This window comes from Gigantopelta aegis, chromosome 10 (assembly GCF_016097555.1).
Source record: "Gigantopelta aegis isolate Gae_Host chromosome 10, Gae_host_genome, whole genome shotgun sequence".
Lineage (NCBI taxonomy): Eukaryota > Metazoa > Mollusca > Gastropoda > Neomphalida > Peltospiridae > Gigantopelta > Gigantopelta aegis.
Window position 1 is genome coordinate 28,126,914 of NC_054708.1, and position 26,462 is coordinate 28,153,375.

The 26,462-nt window shown below is 34.8% G+C and overlaps 2 protein-coding genes across 2 annotated transcripts in view; one reads left to right on the plus strand and one right to left on the minus strand.

The window, feature by feature from the left end:
- Positions 1-11,388, minus strand: part of LOC121382796 (tudor domain-containing protein 5-like) — an 82,879-nt gene extending 71,491 nt beyond the window's left edge. The window contains exons 1-7 of the mRNA XM_041512409.1: positions 10,589-11,388; positions 9,219-9,361; positions 8,364-8,420; positions 6,096-6,246; positions 5,090-5,241; positions 3,762-3,870; positions 1,672-1,760 (exon numbers count right to left, since the gene is read on the minus strand). Coding sequence (XP_041368343.1) covers positions 1,672-1,760; positions 3,762-3,870; positions 5,090-5,241; positions 6,096-6,246; positions 8,364-8,420; positions 9,219-9,361; positions 10,589-11,261 — 1,374 coding nt within the window. The 5' untranslated portion in view covers positions 11,262-11,388. The remainder of the gene's footprint in view (positions 1-1,671; positions 1,761-3,761; positions 3,871-5,089; positions 5,242-6,095; positions 6,247-8,363; positions 8,421-9,218; positions 9,362-10,588) is intronic.
- Positions 11,389-13,785: 2,397 nt separating this feature from the next.
- Positions 13,786-19,510, plus strand: LOC121383393 (tetratricopeptide repeat protein 19, mitochondrial-like). The gene is made up of 2 exons (XM_041513396.1): positions 13,786-13,938; positions 18,425-19,510. Exon 2 carries the CDS (start codon positions 18,450-18,452, stop codon positions 19,362-19,364), a length of 915 nt encoding a protein of 304 aa, XP_041369330.1. The 5' UTR covers positions 13,786-13,938; positions 18,425-18,449; the 3' UTR covers positions 19,365-19,510.
- Positions 19,511-26,462: the final 6,952 nt, after the last annotated feature.

The window sequence follows — 26,462 nt, forward strand, 5'->3', positions numbered from 1 at the left end:
TATCCATCTTCTGAAATACTAACTGTCCCGGGAAAGATCTCTTGAAATTACCACATAAAGCTGTGCATGACAATTTAAATGTACAGTGTCTACCGTAAATATCCATCTTCTGAAATACTAACTGTCCCGGGAAAGATCTCTTGAAATTACCACATAAAGCAGAGCATGACAATTTAAATGTACAGTGTCTACCGTAAATATCCATCTTCTGAAATACTAACTGTCCCGGGAAAGATCTCTTGAAATTACCACATAAAGCAGAGCATGACAATTTAAATGTACAGTGTCTACCGTAAATATCCATCTTCTGAAATACTAACTGTCCCGGGAAAGATCTCTTGAAATTACCACATAAAGCAGAGCATGACAATTTAAATGTACAGTGTCTACCGTAAATATTCATCTTCTGGAATACTAACTGTCCCGGGAAAGATCTCCTGAAATTACCACATAAAGCTGTGCATGACAATTTAAATGTACAGTGTCTACCATAAATATCCATCTTCTGAAATACTAACTGTCCCGGGAAAGATCTCCTGAAATTACCACATAAAGCTGTGCATGACAATTTAAATGTACAGTGTCTACCGTAAATATCCATCTTCTGAAATACTAACTGTCCCGGGAAAGATCTCTTGAAATTACCACATAAAGCAGAGCATGACAATTTAAATGTACAGTGTCTACCGTAAATATCCATCTTCTGAAATACTAACTGTCCCGGGAAAGATCTCTTGAAATTACCACATAAAGCTGTGCATGACAATTTAAATGTACAGTGTCTACCGTAAATATCCATCTTCTGAAATACTAACTGTCCCGGGAAAGATCTCTTGAAATTACCACATAAAGCAGAGCATGACAATTTAAATGTACAGTGTCTACCGTAAATATCCATCTTCTGAAATACTAACTGTCCCGGGAAAGATCTCTTGAAATTACCACATAAAGCAGAGCATGACAATTTAAATGTACAGTGTCTACCGTAAATATCCATCTTCTGAAATACTAACTGTCCCGGGAAAGATCTCCTGAAATTACCACATAAAGCAGAGCATGACAATTTAAATAAAAAGTGTCTACCGTGAATATTCATGTGTCTCTAAAATATTTCAGGGTTCCACAAATCCACAAGTTCTCGGTCCTGGCTAGTGAGTATCTGGTCTGGGCTAATGGAAATAATCAACTCTATCACTATAATATATAAGGCACTAGCCAAATCTAACACCGACTATTTATATTAATATGCTTTACTTTAAGGTCAATAATATGATTAAAGAAGGGTCATTTTCTTTCGTGTCTTATCAAAATGTATGTGAAAGTTACAGTTTGTTTTGTTTAACATCATTACTAGAGGACACTGATTTATTAATCATTAGCTATTTGATGTCAAACACTGGGTAATTCTGACAAAGAGGAAACCTGCTACATTTTTCCATTAGTAGCAAGGGATCTTTTATATGCAACATCCCTTAAACAGGATAACACATACTACTGACTTTGATATACCAGCCGTGGTGCACTGGCTGGAACGAGAAATAGCCCAATGGGCCCACCAACAGGTATCGAGCGACTGCTTAACCACTGGACAATGCCGCACCCACCCTCAGGTAATGTGAAATACAATCAATTGGATGTCATCATGGCACTAGCAGCTATGTTCCTTCTCACCTCTGGTGAAAGATGAGGACGATATTTTTCAAGCAAGCGATCAAACTTTCGAGAATCTTTTGTTTCAATTGCATACAACATTAAGCGGCCTGCAAAACAATGAAATATGTAAAATAACAAATTTGGCTTATTACACAAAAATACAAGAAACAGCATGATGATGTGTTTACTATATTCTAAGGTAATCAGAGAGTAAATATTTATTCACATTTACAATACAATGAACTTAAGTTTTAATCAAAGAAGATTTCTTTACATTGCACTTTACATTCTCCTATGCATCTATTTCACGTATGCAAATTTATGCAGTTCAGTGCACATTTCTTGAAGCGATGTAATGTTTCAATCAACATACCTGTTAATAAAACAATTAGGCATGTTATAAAAATATAGTTGATAATTTATATGTTCATAAACTGTTTCATGATAACAACTATGTCAGTACATGTAGCTCTTTAAATAAAAAATGTTTAAAGACAGTATGATATATCATGGCCTTTGATATACATGTACCAGCATGGAATGGAAATAATGTTATAAACGGTTTATCAAGAGGCATCAATCTTCAAATGCGAATGTGTGTGTGGTGGGGGGGGGGGGGGGGGGGGCGCAGTTGGTTATAAATGCCCATTTCCTCACCAATTTATTTATTCAAATTTAATATTTTCCTATCAGATCTGTTGCCAATACCTTCTGTATTGCTAAATGACTCCAGATCACCCCACCTATTTTAAGTGCTTGTGTAAATAGCCATCCATTAATTTTAGATTTTAACACTTATTTTCAGTGCCACAGATCATAAAAAAAAAAGATATGACAACTCAGGCAAGCATTCTGACCATTCTGTTATAATGTATATCAACCTTCTCCCCGTGTTACAAAGTGCACGAACCTGCTCCCTGTTATAATGTACACCAACCTTCTCCCTGTGTTACAAAGTGCACCAACCTGCTCCCTGTTATAATGTACACCAACCTTCTCCGTGTTAGTTACAAAGTGCACCAACCTGCTCCCTGTTATAATGTACACCAACCTTCTCCATGTTACAAAGTGCACCAACTTGCTCCCTGTTATACTGTGCATCAACCTGCTCCCTGTGTTATAATGTGCATCAACTTTCTCCCTATTATAATGTGCAACAACCTGCTCCGTCTTATAATGTGCACCAACCTTCTTCCTGTTATAATGTGCACCAACCTGCTCCGTGTTATACTGTACACCAACATTCTCTCTGTTATACTGTACACCAATCTTCTCCCTATGTTATAATGTACACCAACCTTCTCCATTATACTGTACACCAACCTGCTCCCAATGTTATAATGTACACCAACCTGCTCCCTGTATTATACTGTACACCAACATTCTCTGTTATAATGTACACCAATCTTCTCCCTATGTTATAATGTACACCAACAATCTCCGTTATACTGTACACCAACCTGCTCCCCATGTTATAATGTACACCAACCTGCTCCCTGTATTATACTGTACACCAACATTCTTTCTGTTATAATGTACACCAACCTGCTCCCAATGTTATAATGTACACCAACCTGCTCCCCATGTTATAATGTACGCCAACCTGCTCCCTGTATTATACTGTACACCAACATTCTCTGTGTTATAATGTACACCAACCTGCTCCCCATGTTATAATGTACACCAACCTGCTCCCTGTATTATACTGTACACCAACATTCTTTCTGTTATAATGTACACCAACCTGCTCCCAATGTTATAATGTACACCAACCTGCTCCCCATGTTATAATGTACGCCAACCTGCTCCCTGTATTATACTGTACACCAACATTCTCTGTGTTATAATGTACACCAACCTGCTCCCCATGTTATAATGTACACCAACCTGCTCCCCATGTTATAATGAACGCCAACCTGCTCCTTGTATTATACTGTACACCAACATTCTCTGTGTTATAATGTACACCAACCTGCTCCCCATGTTATAATGTACACCAACCTGCTCCCCATGTTATAATGTACGCCAACCTGCTCCGTGCATTATACTGTACACCAACATTCTCTGTGTTATAATGTACACCAACCAGCTCCCAATGTTATACCAACCTTCTCCCTTGTACTGGACCTGTAGGACATCATCAGTGACGGACAAGAGGAGACGCTCCAGTGTTTTGAACTTTGTCGACATTTCCTCAAGACTAATGCCAGTCATCACCTGGAAAAAACATTGAACACATGTATTATTAACGATTATGGTTAAAAACATGTTTTCTATAAATTATTAGTATCACACAGCAATCTTCCATGTATTCAATGAAATATTATTATCGAAACTGATTGCTCTGTTGTGAATAAATTAACCTTGCAAGCACCACAAATAAGTTTTAGATGGAAAACAAATTAGGGTTAGCTCTGGTACTTGCCAAATATGCCAATTGTGAATTTTAAAAACGAATAGCAAATTTTATTTAAATTTTTCAACTAAGGAATGAGTTTTTGTTGGAAAATAACTACATTTTTGCCGTTTTTAAAAGCTGAACAGATAATTTGACAAACGTTTTCTGCTTACCCAGATCTAGCACTGGTCATTCAAGTGTTTTCTTATACATTGTTGTTTTAAAATGTATCCAATTTGCTTCAAATAATTACATATGTTTTAAAACAACTCAGTTTAAAATAAATAATTACTATATCTAACACCCACTCAAGTAGCATTCTCTATTTAACAACCACAACAACTATACTAACGTCCAAAAGAAACTTTACAAGGCTTGAAATTGTATTATAAAAATAAAAAAAACGGTATGGTAGGATATGAAAGTTTATCATCCATTAAAGTCTTTTGTAGGAGATATCGCTGGCACTATAATTTGTGATATCTACTCGATATTCTCCTAGGAGATATCACTTTTTGTGTTACGTCACTGTATATGTTTCAGCGCTAAACCTATCATTAGTGACGTCACGTCACTGTCGTTCTGCTAGTTAACGAGTCTACTGCTGTCAAATAGGCTATAGTGACATTCAACCCACAATATTGACATTGTTTACAATTGTCGCCAATAAAAATAATGATAATGGATGATAAAAAGAATACACCCCTCGTGTCTTGTGATATCATAATTTATCCGCACTCGTTGATAAAGGTATAAAAATCCTCGGCAAGCCTCAGATTTGATACTTTTATCAACTCGTGATGATAAATTATGATATCACAAGACATGAGGTGAGTATCCTCTATATCATGAAGTCAAACAACTGAATGTCAGTGCACTTCATGATACATGCAAAGTGTTTGTAATGTGGTTTTTAAATTGGTTCTTTTCAATTAGCAATAATATTGATCAAATTATTCACATTTTATGTATGTAAAGTTTCTTTTGGAAGTCAGTATATTTTGAGTGGTGTGCAGTACAAACAGCAAATGAACATACTAAAAATACATCGGGGAAGTCCTTCATGAGAACCCCGTCTGGATGAGCCTGCAGCACTTGTCGAATACTCTCCCGCAGTTCCGTTTCAATAGTCGGTGGAGATCCAAAGTATTCAGAACTCTCAACAGGTGCTGCCTTGGTTTTAATGGGCTCTGAAAATACATTATCAGTCAAATAATACAGATTATAATCATACTGGCTATTTTAGATGGGTACAAACGATTGTTAGCACTGTTTTAAAATCAGGCCTCAAAACGTGCCAAAAAATATGGTGGCCCCAAAAATATTAATGGACGTTGGCAAATTATGGAAAGCGAACCATGAGCAAGATTTTAATGTGGAATAAATATATGCAATACAAATATTAATAGTGGCTCATATGTCATAGCTTTAAAGAAGATCGCCCAAATAATACTATTTGGGTGACTAACGCCATTATTTTTTAATATTTAAGTCTCCCAAATGGGATATTGGTCGCATTTGGTGACCTGACCAAATGCCGTTTTGAGCCCTGTAAAACGTATAGCAAAAATAAGTTCCTTTTAGGGAATTAAAATGCAACTATGGCTTCACAAACAAGCAATTTTTAACAAGCTTTTCCTGTCATGCCCCCCTCCTGTCACTTCTTTTCTTTTCCCCCATAACACACTTATAGGCAATATGGATCCAAACCCATGCCCAATATAAAATCCTGGCAGGGTTTCTGCCAGAGGGTACGAAGGTAAAATTATGTACCCTAAAATCGAGGAAATTAGTGGATACATTTTTTCAATTATTAGAAAGATTATAATACGAGAACTGCTGTTTAAAATTTGTAAAAATACAATAAATATAGCCTTGAATTTCAAAAGATTTCAAACCCGTAACTACCTTGTTGGGGCAATTATGGTCCATTTTGTTTTTATTACATACCTTCAAATTATTCTCTGGCAGAAAGACTGTATGGGTAAGTCAGTGGTGTCCACCTTAAACTACGTACGATATTTCTGCTTGCCTTTTCACTTACCAGCAGTTTTCTTATGATCTACATGGGTCAACCACCAGTCCCCTTTAGGCACTGGACGTTCAATCTTGACAATGTGAGGCAGAGCAGACACAAACTCGATGATGCTGAGGAAACCCTGCTCTTTGAACTGCAGCTCCTTGCCGACATTTTGCTACAAATAGTCAAGTGCTGGGCTGAATATCGGTAATATTTATAATTCCATTTGTGAACTCATCCCAACTATTACATAATAATTAATATATTATCAGGATTCGACAAATCCACTACACTTGCCAGGGCTAGCTCTGGCACTCACCAAATTCACCAACTGCGAATTTTAAAAACAATTAGCAAATTTTATTTTAATTTGGCACATAAATGTCGTATAATAAATGTTATTTTATTAGAAAATAACAGGGGTTTTTTTGGCAATTTTTGAAGTTTAAAATGATGATTTGGCGAAATTTTCTGATCACTAAGAGCTACATGTAGCCCTGCTTGTTCCTGGCTTGTGAATGTTTCATCTTGGCTAGTGTAAATTATCGAGTTGTATTACTATAAATTATAATACATGGGGCACTAGACAAACCTTCTGTAAGGGCTAGTGACTTTGCAAAACATTTGTATAACACTGATATTAACAGGGCTCACACAGTTTTATTAAACTAACACCAGGAATTGGGTTTTTTAAAGAATTTTCTGGTATCATCAACATAATCTAATAACATTTCAAAGTTTTTATACAAATTGCTTCTTTCTGCTTTTTTTCTTTTAACTGAAGAAAACAAATTCTCAACTTGAGTTAATTTTCCATAACCTTCTATGGACCAACTCAAAATTTCATTACTGCCAAGACATGAAAAATTTCAGTATTTCAAAGAGCTGTATGAACCTTGATATAAATGTAAATAATTTTGGAAGGCACTGAAAAGAAAGGATATATAGAGCATTCGTCACAAGTATTTTTTAATATAGAAAATATCAACCAAGTCTATGTTAATCGGTATTTGTCAAAGCTCTGCCGAGACAAATACCTATTAACTAGACAAGGTTGATATTTTTTTTAAATATTAAACAAACAGGAGTAGCGAATTCTATTAATCCTATAACACTTCTAAAATAACATTTTAATTCAATTTTTAGTAAATCACAGTTCTAAAGTCGCCACCACCAGTAATATGATGTCATCATGATTAGCACAGATTAGTTTGACGTCACACATTTTAACTAAATCTTTGAAAACGTTATGCTCAGGTACACAGGTCTTGTTGGCTTGTAAGCAAATGACCCATCCACATTACCTAGAGGCCTTGCAAATCTGTATAGCATTATTAACCAGGTTAAAGGGACACACCCTAGTTACGGCTAGTTGTTAACCATTACGGCGTTGTTTTTCGCTATTAAATCCATTTTTTTCACAAATAAAATTGCACTTTACTTACCGTTTATTATTTAGAATATACATTTCCATTCACCTGAAGTGTTTTTGGTAATCCTGGTGTTTGTAATACCACAAAATGCATTTTTCGTATTTCTGAAAAACGGACATACGTTTGAGAAAAAACCGTTGAGCAGACAAGGTCTAATCTATTTTTAGACGGGATATTTCCATTTCAATGTCACAGACGTTGGTATACCACGTGACCGTTATCATTTTGGTTCGGTTTTGTTTTCTCGTGCACGGTTCGCGCAATCAACATCCGATTTGTTGTTGTTCATTTGTGAGATTTTTCTTCACAGTTCGTGAACATTTTCAGTAACAATAAAGTTCAGACAAGTAAGTATCTCAATACAAAATGTTACAAACCCTTAAAACCAATAATTTTGCTAAGTCCTACGATATCTGGAGAGGGGATACAACCAGGACAGAACAGTTGGAACATGTCCAGGAGAGGTGAAAAGAACGCACCCCAAGTCTGTGAAATTTGTCGTGATGTAGGCATTGTTGTGCTTCGAGCGACATCTACCGGTGACATCAGAATACAAACTTTCAAAATTATTTCAAGCAATTGGGACATGGGGATTCCTATGGTATTTATCGATATAAAACCTGCTTTTTCACTCCATTTGATAAAAACGTGATCTAAGTATGTTACAGGTTTGTAGATTAACCAAATTATAATTTATTTTCGCTGGATGGAACTAGGGTGTGCGGCTTTAATACACAAAATTATCACATGAGTTTTTGACATAAATATCATGGGTAAGTTATAGGATAAATATATTTATACACACATGTAAACACACACACATATATATATATATATATATATATATATATATACAAACCTTGTATTCATTAGAAAGTTGATTTGCCCAGATCCCTTCAGGTCGAGATTTCAAAAGCTAAAAAATAAAACCATGTAATATAGATGTAGATTTACATATATATATATATGTATGTACATGTAAGTATTTTTAACATTTGACATGAAAAGTGATAAAAGATACATATAACAATACCAATTTGACATCACCTTGTTTTATGTATATTAACATACATGTATAATGTTTAAAGCTTGGCAAAAATACATACATTGTTCAGCCCTCGAATTCAGATCATGTTGCGATGGCAATTTAATACAAATAATATGAATGTAAATACTCATTAATGGTCAAAATGCTGTTGAAGATCAATTTTGAACCAACTTTTTGCTGTGGCACTGCTGATTGCCGTCGCAAAGTTCTAAACTTAAAAGTTTTTTTGTTTAACAACACTACTAGAGCACACTGATTTGTTCATCATAGACTATTGATGTCAAACATTTTGTAATTATGACATTAGAGGAGAAACCTGTTACATTTTTTTATTCGTAGCAAGGGATCTTTTATATGCACCATCTTACAAAGAATAGCACATACCACAACCTTTTATATACATCATAGACTATTGATGTTAAACATTTTGTAATTATGACATTAGAGGAGAAACCTCTAGCCAGTTGTGGTGAAGTGGCTAGAACGAGAAATAACCCAATGGGTCCACCAATAGGCATCAATCCAATACCGAATGCCTTACCTCTGGGCTACATCCTATTCTGTGAATTTCAAGTGCTGGTGTTATATATTATTCTCTGTAAATCGTATGGGGTGTGGTGAGGACTGTGTGTAGATTTATCGACAACCTATACATGTATGCAATACCTGTGCTATATTATCCTGTATAATTGAATCAATTGCCACATCATCAAAATTGGCATCTGGCTCAATTGAACTGTTTGGCGATGGAGGACATGACACATCATGAGCAGATTTTGAACTTTCATCAGAAACACGTCTTTCTTTTTCTGCAAAATGTAAACATAAAAAATTCACATATAATAAAAAATTTTACTACTGTAAACTGGATTAATATTGTGACATGTTTTTTCTGCGAACACACACCTTAGTGCATGTTCGCAAATTTAAATTTCGCGAATGACTGATGGCATCTGTAAAAAATAACGTGTGTGAAAATAATGTGTGTGTATAAATTTCGCAACTTGAGGTTGGATGTGAATGACGCAAAATGAATATGCACACAATTTTTTTCCTGGTTTACAGTAATTTACATCTAGACTAAATTCCTCTATGTAGTACAAAACAGAAAGTAGACATTTAAAAAAGTTTCAACTTGAATCATACCAACTTTATTTCTCGGTTATAAAAAGGTGCAGGGATTAAGTTGTCATTCACAAAATTGCCAAATGCTAATTAAGGTTCAATTGGGTGAATATATTTCATTATTCAGCTTAAATTTGTTTTGTTTAATGACACAACTAAGAACACTGATTTAAATATTAATCATGAAATACTGGATGTCAAATATTCAGTAACTATGATATATATATAGTCTTTAGCAGGAAACCTGCTTTATTTCTCCATTAGTATCAAGTGATATTTTATATGTACCATTCCTCAAACAGCATAGCACATTATATACCACGACCTTTGATATACCAGTTGTGGTGCACTGGCTGGAATGAGAAATAGATAAAAATTCTAGACAGACCGTCCACCTATAGATATTTTATTAATAATTCAAAAGCAGAGGTAATTTCAAAACTGTATGCTGTTTTAACAATCATCATTTTGGCTGTCTGGCTAAATAGGACTTGAATTTGCCACTTTTTTTTTATCAAATCTGCCAATACATACAGTATACATGTACTATCCTGTCTGTGGGATGGTGCATATAAAAGACCCCTTGCTACTAATGAAAAATGTAGCAGGTTTCCTAGGACTACATGTTAAAATTACTAAATGTTTGATGTCAAAAAGCTGATGATTAATAAATCCAATTGCAGAGAACATTTTGTTTTCAAAATCTTGATTTGCAATATTTTAAGTCAATTGAAAATTGATTAGCAACTAAGTTTAATGTTTTAAAATTGTGTAGCAATCTCCGAAACATGCAAAGCGACTGAACATAATGTTCCCCGTCTAGTGGTGTCATTAAACAAAACAGGCATTAATTTTCTTCCAAGTGATAATTATTGTATTAATAATTAATTAATATGACACCATAACATTACCAAAATAATGTGTTCTTGATTCTGAATGTTTGTAACTGGGAGCAGCTTGGTAGTTGCTGTTATGTCTGTATCTCTCGCGATCTACAAATGCTGGAATCACTCTCCACTCCCTGCCACATTGATCAAGTTTGACAATATCTGTAACACTGCCAAGTAGATCTTGAGTAGAAGTAAACCCCAGTCTGCAACTATCTAATGCCACCCCAAATCTCCTTGAAAATGCTATATCAAAGTGTGTTAGTGGTAAACCATCAGGGTATGATGCAAACAATTGGTTTATTTGGTTTCTAATAAACAAAGGAACTGATGGCTGATGTTTTGATCTCCAGTTTCGACTATTTGACGAACCAGTTCTATTTCGTAAAACAGCATATTTTTTAGGTTTGGGGATATTTTGACGAGCGACTAAACGTTCAATGTGCTTTGTTGTCGAGTCAGAAGGTGTCTGCAACACGAGCATGCCATTTTTCCATGAGATACTAATAGTTTCTGGTATGTCTTTGACAAAATCTTCTGCTGTATTATAACCCAGTTTTCTGAACGGGAGCGGTGTACCAATAAACGTTTCATAGTCTTTTTTCAGTTCTCCAAGGGTCAAACCAACAGGAGAAGAAAGCAGCAGAGCTCTTATTTGTTTTAATACTTCTGTCTTAATGGATGCATTGAAAGACATTATAATTTACATAAAATATTATCACATTTTCTATAAATGATATTTTTCTGCGAATGTCACTTCTTCAATTGGACATAAATCATTGCAAAAATAACAAATGAAAAACAAAAATAAACTTCCAGCACTTTCAAACTACACTTTCTTTGACCATGGTTTATATAAAAACATAATTGTATGTTTTGGAACGAAATCTGTTGAAACACCCCGTATGAATCCTGGATATAATTGATTTAATTAAAGGTAAGATTTCCAATTCAGTTTCCTTATGTATTTGGTGTAATACTAATAGTATAACTTTTGAGAAACATTTTAGAAAAAGGTAATTTGTTTTGTTTTCTTTATTTTTCTCTGCTATCGTTTAAACATTATTTATAGTTTTAAGAACTTGTGAAGGCTGAGTCAAAACGTACCCATACCGAAACGTATCCAATCAAAACGTGACCATAGAAAACGTACCAACCAGGACACACCTTTATTTTGGTAAAAACGCACCCATGTTTATAATATTTTTATTGATCAATATATTATCCAAAATGTAATTCATTATTGTCCTAAGTCATATCTGTGCATTTTAAAATATGGTGGCCTCTTGGGTCAGACTAAATTATTAATGTAATTATTAAGTAACCTTGGATTTTTCTAGATCATAGAAACGAAATATCCATATTACACTAGGAATGAGAGGAATCATGAACATTTTTGTTTTTGTCATTTAAACCAAAATGTACCTTACCAAAATGTACCGACTTTTTATCAAAACTTACCCAGTGTAACTTAAAGTTTGTGGAGAGGAAATTAATTATCAAATTTGCTGAAATACCAAAACGTACCCATGTTTATAATATTTTTATTGATCAATATATTATCCAAAATGCAATTAATTTTTGTCCTAAGTCATATCTGTGCATTTTAAAATATGATGGCCTCTTGGGTCAGACTAAATTATTAATGTGCGCGCGCGCGCGCGCGCGCGCGTGCGTGCGTGCGTGCGTGTGTGTGTGTGTGTGTGTGTGTGTGTGTGTGTGCTAAAGGCAATGTATACAATCAGAATTTTATATGGAACACCTGAATGTTTACTCTTATTTTTTATTGCAAAAGTCATTTCATACCATATTTATTTCGTACCATTGTGAAAAGTCATTTCGTACCATAACCAAAATTTGTAATGTCAGACGTGATATCACCCCTGTAGTGTCTTTAACAAAATAACATTACATATAAAACTTCTTAAAAGACAAAAACAAAAAACAACAATCTGTAACTGTTATCAGAAAAGAAACAAGTGAAAATTTATAAACGGTGTAATAAAAAAAAAAAAATGTTCTTGGTCCACTGTTACGTTGTTTTGTTGTTTTTGACAGTTTATTTACCAGGACGTTGCTACATGATCGACGTAAGGACCAACCTGTAGAAGTTGACAGTTAGTAGTAAATGGTCAGGTCAGGTAAGATGGAAATACGTTAACAGTTGATGGGTATTATGAGTATCAATAACGTTGCACGATAACGTGTTCTGAATTTCTAACTGTCAAAATAAAGGGGAAAAAAAACAACAACAAAACATTACATCGTTGTTGCAAATATACAGTACAACCGCTTTTATGATATGGTCGATTCACTAATTGCATAAAAATACAATTTCATATTAATCTATATTCTAATTCAACACATTTCTAAGAACGAATCTGATTGGATCCCTGCTAAAAATTTCAGGTGGTAAAATCACCGATATACCGGTCGCAAATTTCCTGGCAGAAATACGTCATAGGTTAAGCGAGGAACAGGGTTGTTTTGTAATGACGTCATAAAGACAATTTCTGTAGCGTTCATATTACGTACAGAAGTCGTTAAATACTGTGAAGTTTTTATGTCAGAAATGAACATATTATTCTTTATTAGTCGTTATCTAATCATGAGACCAGATTAAATATGTCAAATTACACATCTGTGTTCGAGCCGCTAGCTGTCCGACCACCCATCGTCTGTTAATGGGCTGCCTAATGACGTCACCAGCTGGTGACGTTTATAGGCTTACTCTTACTACAAATGTGACAATTTCCTATTTAAAATCAACCAGCAAACAGTTTAATTAGAATAGGGATAACCATACTGTGTTTTCCGATTTGCGTACGTATATCGGTGGTTTTACAGTAGCAAATTTACCGTTTTATCCCCTAAATATAATGCACGTCTGTTGTTCGTTATTCACGTTATTTACTTAGGCATATTATTTTATTGTTATAAACATAATGGTACATTAAAACCTGGTACAACATATAATTACTAGTATTACATTTTACACAATTCTATATTAATTAAAAATGTATAAACATATTGGTAAGTTTTGACCAAAGTAAGGGTACGTTTTGGTATGGGTACGTTTTGACCAAAAATGTGTACGTCTTGGTATGTGTACGTTTTGACCAAAAATAGGCACGTTTTTTTGGGGGTACGTTTTGTGTCCACTTTCTTCGTAGGTGCTATTGTAAAAGGACAAAATAAACCAAAGAAGAAAGAAGAATGGCTACTCTTGCATCACGTGTGTTTGGTGTCTTTCGAGTTTGTCGATATCATGTGTCAAAATATGTTAACCTTGTCCAAAACAAAGCATTCTCACAGTCTAACTATGGTGTAATTTACTTTGCAAAAAGGTGTTTTTTTAACAATGACCGTCGGCGGTACGTATTTGATTTTTACTTAAAATTTAAAGAACCACATTGTCCATTCAATAGATTTTTTCTCTCGTTCAAACCAGCGGTCACCCGAAATATGCCAAAAACTTGGGTTTTGGCATATTTACAATTAAAAAAACTTTTTGCAATCAAAAAACCTCACAAAAAGCATAATTCTGCCAAAATCGTATCCAATAAGTTTTTTTTATACAGGCCTACTTTATTGATAGTTTATCAATATTATATGATTTATAATTTACATGAAGCACAAATATTGTCGTCAGACCTAAACATATGCATACGTCCGTTTCCGCCTTGTTTGTAAAATGCGGAACAGGACAGTTTTTAGGATCCGACTATTTACCCCCAAGATACCCCAAAAATACACCGAAGACACCACACTTTTTAGTAAACGTTAACGGTATTGGATGAGCAGCTTTCGGGATTGTACTATACGAAATAATTAATAGGTAGGCCTATTGCTTTAGTGACGTAAATATACCAAAAATCCGCTTTACAATATTTACAATGAAAACCCCCATTTCCCAATCAAAAACCCTCACAAAAGCGGGACAGAACAGATTTGAGAGTTTATGAAGCGACCTTAAGCACTCGACCAAACAAGCACTCCAACCCGGGGATCAACGGCGGGATGGTAGCGAATGATTTAATAACCGCTAGATATGACAATGCTTGAATCGTCCCCCCTTGGTGGAACATCCACCCTACGCACTCAAACAGACCACGTATTCCAACCTGGGGGGAGAACAGTGAAACGACAAAAGTAAAAGCATATACTCAACCAAATTAGCTGGCATAAATTAGCAATATAAATTAACAATTACTCAAAACCACCCGCCTGTACATCCCTTGGATGGAAGAGCGACCTTAAGCACTCGACCAGGCACTCCAACCTGGGGATTAACGGCGGGACGGTAGCGAGTATAGGGCATATTGACACCACCTTTAGGTGTACCGGTCTCCTCTAACCGATTCCCCAATTGCTGCTTGTGTGTAGTGTGTGTACTTGGATATTCACTGTAGTAGGTCTGGTTGACAAATTAAATGTATATAGTTATTTATGTAATGTGTGTTTGTTAATGGTGGCGGTTTATGTTTTGTCCTATTTTATAGGACAGAGGGCTTCTTTAGATGTTTATTCTTATACCCATCGACACGACAACAGCCAATAATATTGTACATGTCAGCAATAAATTGGAAATTTTAAAAGTATCTTTTGTACGTGTGACATCGTGCCTAATTACATTATACATTAAACATATCAGTATGTCTCAATACCTCTATTATGATTATCTTTAAATTTAAATAATGTTTTATAGTTAACTTATATTTATTTATACCAGAGTAATAAATTTATGCATTTATAATTAAAATTAAATGTCTGTTTTATGTGTCAGTAAGTCTGGCACTAATAAATGAAAATATGTCAGGAAAATAGCTCTATCATGTATGTTATAGGAATGTGTCAGTGATATCATTAATAAAGTCCATCCATTGATTCAATTAAGCTGACAATAAATTCCTCAGTGTCTGCACTGGGGAATTAATTAATTATGACATTACTCACTTTATCAATTCGACTGTTCAATAGTCAACGTTACAGACACACGTTTTTTAACATATTAGGCTAGTAATAAAATCGTCATGTAAAATGTGTAGCGAATGATGTTTCATTATCGTCTTAGCATAGAGAAACGTTTATACTTAAATACATTCATTTATACTGGGTCCAATTATTTATGAGTAAAAAAGGTTTATACGTTAACTGACAAGAGTTATTGGACGATTTGTATACAGACATACAGTTATGTACAATGTTATTTGGGTTTTATTAATAAATGTAGGCATATATTAAAAAATTTCCTAAAGAAGCCCTTCCCCTGCAAGTGCTGCACCTCACGCCGGTGCAGGGGTGTAACAGCTTTTTATTTTTTTTGAATACTATTATATTCAAGAGAGAAAAAAAAGATGCCAATACAGCACCTTTGTTTTCATTATTATTGTTAACGTAGATGTGAAATAATAACTAGCCAAATCATTTATTTCACACATCACAAGTTTTGCCTTTGTAATTACAAATGTAATTATTTCTTCAAATGGCCAAATGAACTTTGTAATATAATAGGCCAACGGTCATTCCAAAGGTATTCATTTGTATAAAGGTTTATATTTATATTCTGTTAACGTTTACTAATAAAACTAATATAAACAGCATATCAATATACCCAGGGAGTACACCAATACAAAAAAGTGTGGTGTCTGTGTGTATTTTTGGGTATCTTGAGAGTAAATAGTCGGACCCTAAAATCATTCCTGTTCCGCATTTTACAAACAAGGCAGAAACGGACGTATGCATATGTTTAGGTCTGACAACAATATTTGTGCTTCATGTAAATCGTAAATCATATAATGTTAATAAACTGTCAATAAAGTATATAAAAAAACCTTATTGGATACGATTTTGGCAGAATTATGGTTTTTGTGAGGTTTTTGGATTGCAAAAAGGTTTTTTGATTGTAAATATTCCAAAAACCCGGTTGGCATATTTCGGGTGACCCCAAACCAGTGCACCACAACTGGTCAAAGGCTGTGATATGTGTTTTCCTGTTTGTGGGAAGTCCATATAAAGATTCCTTGCTGCATTAACTTCAAGAAAATGTAGGGGGTTCCCTCTGATGACTGTCAGTAGCCTAGAGGCTATCTGTCGGGAAGTACGTAAATCCTATTTCCTACTGGGCTTTATATTTGTAGTGTTTTTTTTGCGATTTGTGTCTGGACAAACTTTCGAGGAAATCTAACGGCAATTAAAGGTAGGAGAGTAATTTTTTGTAGTTGTTAACAATTTGGTTCGGAGAGGCTAGAGGCTATCTGTCAGAATGACTAAGGTCGATGACAAGTCACTTTTTGCACCCATGTTTTGGCTTCGTACACAATAAATATAACATATCTTACTGTAATTTCACTTGAAATTTATATTTCGTAAAAGGTACAATTTTTTAATCACAAGATTTTCTTAAAACACATTCAGATGCATTAGTAATGTTCAAACAAAAAAATTTCAATAGCAAGTTTGCATTGAAATTTTTCCAGCATTCTTAAAACAGAATCGTCATGTACCCATGTATGGTTATTGTAACTTAAGGCGATTCAAAGTGACGTCATTGGAATACTGACGTCATTCAAATTTAAAATTAGCTATATTATTACAATGCTTCGCCACATTAAAATAAAAACTGGTCTACTAACCTTGACCCCTGTCAAATTTCTATAACAAGCGGACAACGTTGTTTACAGGTTGGTATTTTGGTATTTTTCATAATTCTGGACAAAATATTAATTTTAAGTTTCAAAAGATGAAAGAAATAAAAAGTACCTTTTGTCAAATATATCGTATCAAAACATTACCGTTGGATATGTTTTATTTACTGTGTACGAAGCCAAAATAAGGGTGTGAAAAGTGACTGTCGTCGACCTTAGATCATGAATCAGGATTAACCTTGAGTGCAAGCACAATGCGAGGTTAATCCTGCCGAGGCATTAAGCCGTTAGCAGATCTGAACGGATCCGGGGAATTTTGCTCGGTACTGAATTGCCGTCAAAGTAACAACTACCATTACGTTTTCACACCCTAATTGTGTATTTTGAGCTCATGGAGACCAAGAAATACTTACTTTGAAACGATATTCACTTTGAATTAAAGGAAAAAAGTCCAACTGTTTTTTTCTTTTTTTTACCGAGTGGATTCTAGCAGCCAATTACGCTGGCAGACAATTTCAGCAGACACGCATGACGACGTTCTAAACATGGGCCTTTCGGTTGTTATCTGTATTTCCCACACTTTTAAACACTGTTATGCTAATTATTAGTATTCACTATAACTTAACAATTTCAAAGTTTTAAAGAGTATCTTCATATGGAAGGAAGGAAGAAAGGAAGGAAATGTTTTATTTAACAACACACTCAACACATTTTATTTACGGTTATATGGTGTCAGACATATGGTTAAGGACCACAAATATATTGAGAGAGGAAACCCGCTGTCACCACTTCATGGGCTGCTCTTTTCAATTAGCAGCAAGGGATCTTTTATATGCACCATCCCATAGACAGGATAGCACATACCATGGCCTTTGATGTACCAGTCGTGGTGCACTGGCTGGAACGAGAAATAGCCTAATGGGCCCACCGACGGGGATCGATCCCAGACTGATCGCATATCGAGCGAACGCTTTACCACTGGGCTACATCTCGCCCCCTTTCATATAAAAAACATGACCGTTAAATATGGTGTGTTTTTTTTATACCTGACACACATTATAAAAGGGCCTGCAGATGGATGAAATTAATATTTAAAAAAAAAAAGTAAACATAAAACTGAAACCACTGGATGAAGGGGGTGTTTTCTCAAGATGGTTTTGTTTTTTAAACCAGCTACATTTAATATTTAATTATCATTTTTATTCTTTTTCAGTGCACTGCCGTATGTGATTGGCTACATGGGAGCATCTCGGGCACTGTTGGGATTTAGCAAAAAAGAAAAAGAAGATCCTGTTACCACCCTTTTCCGCGAAGCTCGTACTGCACAGATTCAGAAAAATTACGACGTTGCCGAAAAGCTCTTCCATGATTGTCTGAACGTCGTGAATGACCAGAAGAAAGAAAATAAAATCGATGAGAGCGAATACCTTCATGCAAAATCGAACATATACGACAGCATGGCCGACATGGCTCTTTCTCGGGGACATTTCAGTGATGCTGAAGTACTGTACAAAGAAACTATGAAGTGTTGTTTGCAGATGGGCAAATCGCAGGATGACAACGCACTCATCGAAATGTCTGTGAAGCTGGCGAGCATCTACGCCATGATGAAACGTGACAAAGAAGCAGTGCAGGGATTCAAGTTCTGCATCGACGCACAAGAAAAGAAGGTGAAGGAAAATGCTGACAGCAGTGAGGATACGGTGGCTTTACTGGGTCTGGCCCTGGAGAGCTATGGTCGCTACCTGATGTACAACAAGAAGCTGGAAGAGGCTCAGCCACTTTTTGAACGAGCTCTGCAAATCGCCAAGAAAACACTTGGCGAGGATCATGTGCAGACGCTGATTTTGAGGAACGACTTGGCGACATTGGACATACTCAACAAGAACTACGTACAGGCGGAGAGTAATCTCAGAGAAGCCATTAAGATTGGGGAGCGAGTGGATTCTCCCGAAACGCCAGTGTTGTACATCAATTTGGGTGCAATATTCCTCCGAAAAGCAGACTCTGATAATGCACACAATGTTTGCAGTCATGCTCTGGTTGTTGCGAAGAAAATTGGAAATATTATGGCTATCAGCCAAGCGAAACGGTGTTTGGAAAAGTCCAAACAACTGAGGCTAAGAAAGGAAAATAATGTAGCAACTGGGTAATAATACTAATATACATAATATAAACTGTACGTACATCTCAGAGGTATTTCTATGTGTAAATACCAAAAGATTTTTGTCTTTTTTAATATTTATTTTAGATGTTTACAGGTACGTAACATTGGTTTTTGAATAAATATTCAGATCTGCAGTTTTATTTAATTAATGTGTTTCATTTTTAACAACGAATGTACAGTGACATGCATTTTAAGAATTATATTCCTGTAGTAGATGTAAGGAATGACTGCAATGTTTACTGTTCTGGCTGTTTGGGAAATAATTACTGGGGTATATGGATAGTGCATTTTAAGAATTATATTTCTGCAATACATTTAGTGAAAATTCAGTTATAAGTTTGTAATACACATGTATTATAATTCCTTTTGGAGTATTTTTCCGTGTAGTAGATGTAAGGAATGGCGTGCAATGTTTACTGTTCTGGCTGTTTGGGAAATAATTATATGGATAGTGGAAGGTGAATCATTTCTAAAACCCATTACTGAAGGGATTGAAGACATTATGATTTCTATGGAACAGTTTCCTGGAAAGCTTATCAAATCTCTACTTTTCAGGACAGTGCAAAGTTTTCCAGACTTTTTTCTAGAAAACTTAAAAGGTAATTTTCATGTCTATTTGTAACAAATTTTGAGTATATTTTACAAACATTTAAAGATTATGTATTGGCACCTCCTCTCTCCACCTCAAATAATTATTTTTTAAACCTCCTCTCTCCACCTCAAATAATTATTTTTTAAACCTCCTCTCTCCACCTCAAATAATTATTTTTTAAAAGTTAGATAACTGTTTTTGTTCTGACTTGCAGTACTCGGGCATGTAAATTATATGTAGACATATCAGCCATGATACATGTATTGTTACGGTGGCTGCAATTACACTGACTTTTACTCTCATTAACCAAGTATCATAACCTCTGTCCTTGACAAGTCGCTACATTTAAAGGGCCAATGAAAGTATGCTTCCCTGGATAGAATTGATGTTCCAATGATTAATTATGATAAAAAAATTAAAGGGACATATTTTTTAAACACTAACACATAGTCAAAAGACTATTATAACCGTTTTTGATAACTTAAATCATACTTTACTTAGAATCTAAGATTTTATTGTTTAGATATCAAATTTCTTTACATTCAAAGTGTTTTTGGTCATCCTGGTGTTTTTAATATTACAAAATGCATTTCTCATATTTTTTAAAACACATGTGCGTCTTAGAAGTAACAGTTATGGAGTGGAGTTTTAGTCTATTTTTAGAGGGTATTTCACCATTTCAAAGTCACAGACTCATGTTTCACTTAATTTAACTTTATCCAAATGTGTTACAAGTTTGTAGATTAACTAAACATAGTGTTAATTTTCAAGGGTTGAAACTAGGGTATGTCCCTTTAATCTGTTGAGCTCTACCAATATGATGATCAATTGTCACGGAAAATGTTAACTGCCAAACTTGTTTTTCTAAACATTTATTCCTCCAGTTTAGATAGTGGAATTGATGTATACACATGTACATGTATTTTGGAGTTGTGTTTGTTTTCATAAAGAAAAAAGAGATTAAATACAATGTGCATGTAGTGGTTGTAGGTCAAATTTGAAATGTTTAGGGTTTCTCCTGGTGAACACAACAATGATATACACAATGTATGTGTGGTCCTTTATAATTCAAATACTCTTTATTATCATATAATTTTAACCAATTTTGTAATCAAAAGTTGATTGGTTGGTGCATACTAATTCTAGCCAATGACTGATGTTGAATTTTTATCAGATTCCCAACACTAAAATAAATTGAAAATGTACAAATGTATGTGCATGTCTGCTAGTCATAATTCTTTAGCAAAAGGTGCTTACATCGCAGGATCGAACTACCTTGGTAAATTCATTCAACTGATTGGGTTTTCCTGTCTGTGGGAAAGTGCATATAAAAGATCCCTTGCTACTAATTGAAAAATGTGGCAGGTTTTCTGTGGTGGCTACTACCTGTAGTCAAGATTACTAAATGTTTGACATCCATTAGCCGATGATTGATAAACCGGCCTCGGTGGCGTCGTGGTTAGGCCATCGGTCTACGGGCTGGTAGGTACTGGGTTCGGATCCCAGTCGAGGCATAGGATTTTTAATCCAGATACCGACTCCAAACCCTGAGTGAGTGCTCCGCAAGGCTCAATGGGTAGGTGTACACCACTTGCACCGACCAGTGATCCATAACTGGTTCAACAAAGGCCATGGTTTGTACTATCCTGCCTGTGGGAAGCGCAAATAAAAGATCCCATGTAGTGGCGACAGCAGGTTTCCTCTCAAACTCTGTGTGGTCCTTAACCACATGTCTGACACCATATAAAATGTGTTGAGTGCGTCGTTAAATAAAACATTTCTTTCTTTCCGATGATTGATAAATTAATGTGCTCTAGTGGTGTCGTTAAACAATACAAACTTTAAACTTGGCAAATAATTGTGACCTTTTTGTCGTTATAAGACATTAAAATTCTGTGTATATAGAGCAGGGTTTAAACAGTCTCGCTCATCAAATCACAGTACATGCCAATTAAAGATGGAATATATTTTATTACAGTACTAATTTGCCAAAACGATAATTTGAAAATCATCTGTGGTTTGTAGATGTACCACCATTGTTACTGTTGGGTTAAATGAGCTGAATTTGGTAACAGATTTTCTTAGCAAATTTGCCATAATTGCTCATATTTTATGGGTTTCAGCCTAAAGCATGATAGAGGATGTTGGAAAAGATTGGCAGCAAGTAATGATGATTGGCAGCAAGTAAGATTGTCATCACATCAATATTTACTGTATTCTAGGGAACAAGAATCGTACTTATGTTCTTCTCATTAGTGATCTCATCTTGATAAATACCCTGTAGAGACAGGCAGGGCTCACCTAGCTTGTACATGGCCAAATTAGCCAATTGCTAATTTTTATTAAAAGTGGCTACAACATTTAGTTTTTGGCTAATAATCCCCATTGGGCTATTTCTTGTTCCAGCCAGTGCACCACGACTGGTATATCAAAGGCTGTCGTATGTACTACCCTGTCTGTGGGATGGTGCATATAAAAGATCCCTTGCTGCTAATCGAAAAGAGTAGCTCATGAAGTGGCGACAGCAGGTCTCCTCTCATTATCTGTGTGGTCCTTAACCATATGTCTGATGCCATATAACCGTAAATAAAATGTGTTGAGTGCATCCATCAAATAAAACATTTCTTTCTTTTTTATGGGTAATAAAATATTCCTTAAATTAACCACATTTTAACAATTTTCAAGGAAATACTCTACATACATGTACATATCTAAAAGTTGGCTGAACCAAAATGTGTTCCTGTGTGAGCCTGGGTCACAGGATATGTAAAAATTGTCAATATCTGGTTTGAACCTCGTCTGCACAAACAAAGTTCTACACATGTACTTCTACGCACCTTTTTAACCACTTAACAGGTGGTGCTTAATTTCCAGAGCCGTATTCCACTAAGCAATCTTAGTACTAAGATATATAACTACCTTATACACTATAGGAGATCTTAGTGCTAAGATATATAACTACCTTATACACTATAGGAGATCTTAGTGCTAAGATATATAACTACCTTATACACTATAGGAGATCTTAGTGCTAAGATATATAACTACCTTATACACTATAGGAGATCTTAGTGCTAAGATATATAACTACCTTATACACTATAGGACATCTTAGTGTTAAGATATATAACTACCTTATACACTATAGGAGATCTTAGTGCTAAGATATATAACTACCTTATACACTATAGGAGATCGTAGTGCTAAGATCACTTTAAGGAATGGGATCAAGGTGTATACCTGTAGCCACTGTATATTATGTCCCAAGGAAAGTAATTAATCAAACATTCCTTCATAAGCTGATGGCTGTTCACTAATGGTACTGAAATTAGTACCAAGTGTCTAGTCGGATGTCTGGTAATGCAGGCACTGAATTGGGAGTTTTTTTGAGATTCTGTCTCATAAATTTCTGACCCAAACTCTAGGATTCATGAACGTACAGAATTGATCCTGCTAAATTTAAATGTCACAAATATTGTGTATTGCCATGTTGTATATTCTGTAATGTGTAGTGAATTTTATTATCTACATGGTTTAATATCAATTTTTTAATATGTGATATGAATGTGTACTATGTTTTTAGTCTTGACATTGCTGTGTACTTACACATTATCTTGACTGTTGTGAACTTGTGATTAACGTTTTCTTTATCAGTTTCTTTTTTTAGCATCGACGTTAAACCTTTAATATTAATTGTCTTCCAGTCAATTCTTACTATTCTTTCTTTCTCACATAGTCATAGACTACATTTAGATTAAATTAACCTTTTAATGATGATGAAAATCAAATAGATATTCATGCATGCTTGTGTTATTCTTAAATGTTGTCCCATTAATGCTGCTACGATTGCAATACTCGCCTACAAATATATGTGCAATGTGTACTGTAATTAAATAAAAAAAAAGACAGATTTATAGAATAGTATTTGCATGTTTCTCTTTCTAATTGTTGTCACTAAAGTACAATGCATATTCTTTCCAGCCATGTTTGTTGCAAATATTGAGCGGTCGGGTTATTATGGGCTAACTGCCCTTGGTGGACAAGTTCTTTTCTTATCCCAGTCAGTTCCCCATAGTGAACTTTAGTGCTTCTCTTTTCTTTTTTTCATTTATTCTTCTTTTTTTTTCTTTTTTTTTACATCCAGTAGCTGATTATTATTTAATCAATGTGCTCTAGTGGTGTCGTTAAACAAAAAAAAATTCTTTCTCTTTCAATATTTATTTCTGTTCATATTTAAATTGCATAAATGTATTACTATAGTGACTAATTATGGAGAAGGCCGAGTAAGTTGTACATCTTGTGTCTAATCCACTGGATAATTTTTTTAAATTATTTATGGTTAAATATGGCGTCAGACATACATTGTATGGTTAAGGACCACACATATATTGAGAGAGGAATCCTGCTGTCGCCACTTCATGGGCTACTCTTTTTGATTAGCGCATCAAGCGAACGCTTTACCATTGGGCTAGATCCTGCCCCTAAATCTTAGGTAACTGAAAGTCATTTCACATAGTGTAAACTATTCACTGTATTTAATTAACTCCACGCTCGATGCATGGTTGCCGTCGGACTGATCCCCGTCGGTGGGCCTATTGGTCGATTTCTCGTTCCAGCTAGTGCACCACGACTGGTATATCAATGGCTGTGGTATGTACTACCCTGTCTTTGGGATGGTGCGTATAAAAGATTCCTTGTTGCTAATCAAAAAGAGTAGCCCTTGAATGGCAACAGTGGGTTTCTTCTCTCAATATCTGTGTGGTCCTTAACCATAAGTCTGATGCCATGTAAAAGTAAATAAAATGTGTTGTCGTTAAAGAAAACATTTCTTTTTCTTTCTTTAATTAACTCATACTTAATTTTAATGACTATTTTAAGCCAATAATGCAAATTTTTGCAAAATAAAATATAAAATAAAAATATTTTATTGAAGAGCAGTTTCTTTAATACATAGTAAAGTGACTTTATAAATATGCAGTTGGCGGTTCACATGAATTTAAATTTGTGTAACCAACATGCGAACAGAACGACAGGTTCACATGAAATATTGTACCCTGCGATATGTGTGGGGAAGTAATTCTGAACAAAGCTGTTCATGTTAAGTTGCACACATTGTTAATAAAATATTGGTGATCCTGAAATTGTCATGTTTTACCATGTAACCGAATGACAGTTCACTTGAATTTAAAAGTTGCCTAACCAATATGCAAACAAAATGACACTTCACATGAAATATTGTGTCCTGTATTGAACACAAAATAGCTGTAGTTTAAAAAGACAAAATTAATGTATACTGGATAAACAAATTTTCTTTTCCTTTCCTGTCGTTATTGGCCCTAAATGTGTGATTACGATAGTAGAATTTGTTTTTTTATTATTTACTATGATGCCACCGTATCAGTATTACATGGTGCATTTTACATTGAACTTGTTTTCAGTATCAGAAATAGAAAATAAAATGTCATGTACACAATCATTTTGAGTTTTTTGTAAATTGTCAAGACAAGTACTTTGCCCGCGATCCTGTAGAATTAATGTATCTTTTAAATCATATTGTTTATGTACTAGTATCCAAACACTTTGTGAATCTTAATTCCAAAGAGAAAAGTGTGGTGGTAGCAGATTTTCTTTCTTTATTAAGTGGAAAACAACTACATGTATATCAAATAGCCATACTGTAGTTAAATATCTTTAACACCACAACAGCACATCAATTAGTTAATCATTGACTAATGGTTGTGAAATATTTGGTAATTCTGAGTAATATTTTTCTATTAGTACTAAGTGATCTTTTATAAGCAGTTTCTCACAGACAGGACAGCACATACCACTTTTTGATATACCATTCATGGGGCATTGGATGGATAGGGAAAAACAGTCAATTGGTCTGCTGGGGTACATGCACATGTAGTTTGATTCTGTGACACAAGCACTTGAGGTTAGAACTGATGGACTAGATTACCCTACCTATAATATCAGGTGATTCAAAAAATAACAAAAAAACACTTTTTAAAGTTTAATAGCAGGAAAGTATACTGTACAGAACAAAGAACTGTTTGACAAAACTAGTTCATTGTGCTGTGTATTGATGTTACAATTTTAAAAAATGTACGTTTTACTATTAAAATTGCACCAGAATATAAAATATGATGTAAAAAAAAAAATTACTATACCAATGAAAGCTCACTCAGCATCTACTGTACATACTGATGATGGTCAATTGGCTTATTTTTATTTCTTACAGCCCATAGTCTGTTGTTACAGGATGAAATACACTTCTTTATTTCTTAAGAGGTTTATTTTTGTCCACACAATCTGTTGATGGACAGTCCTGTATTGAATAGTCCATATGGTTGCAGTTGGGGGACTTTAAAAAGGAAATTTGAAACATTGGGGGCAAAATTACACTAAGAATCACAGAAGTGGGTTTTTTATTTATCCCACAAAAGAAAAAAATATGAGCTGTGTGAAAAGAAAATAGTGTGATGATTG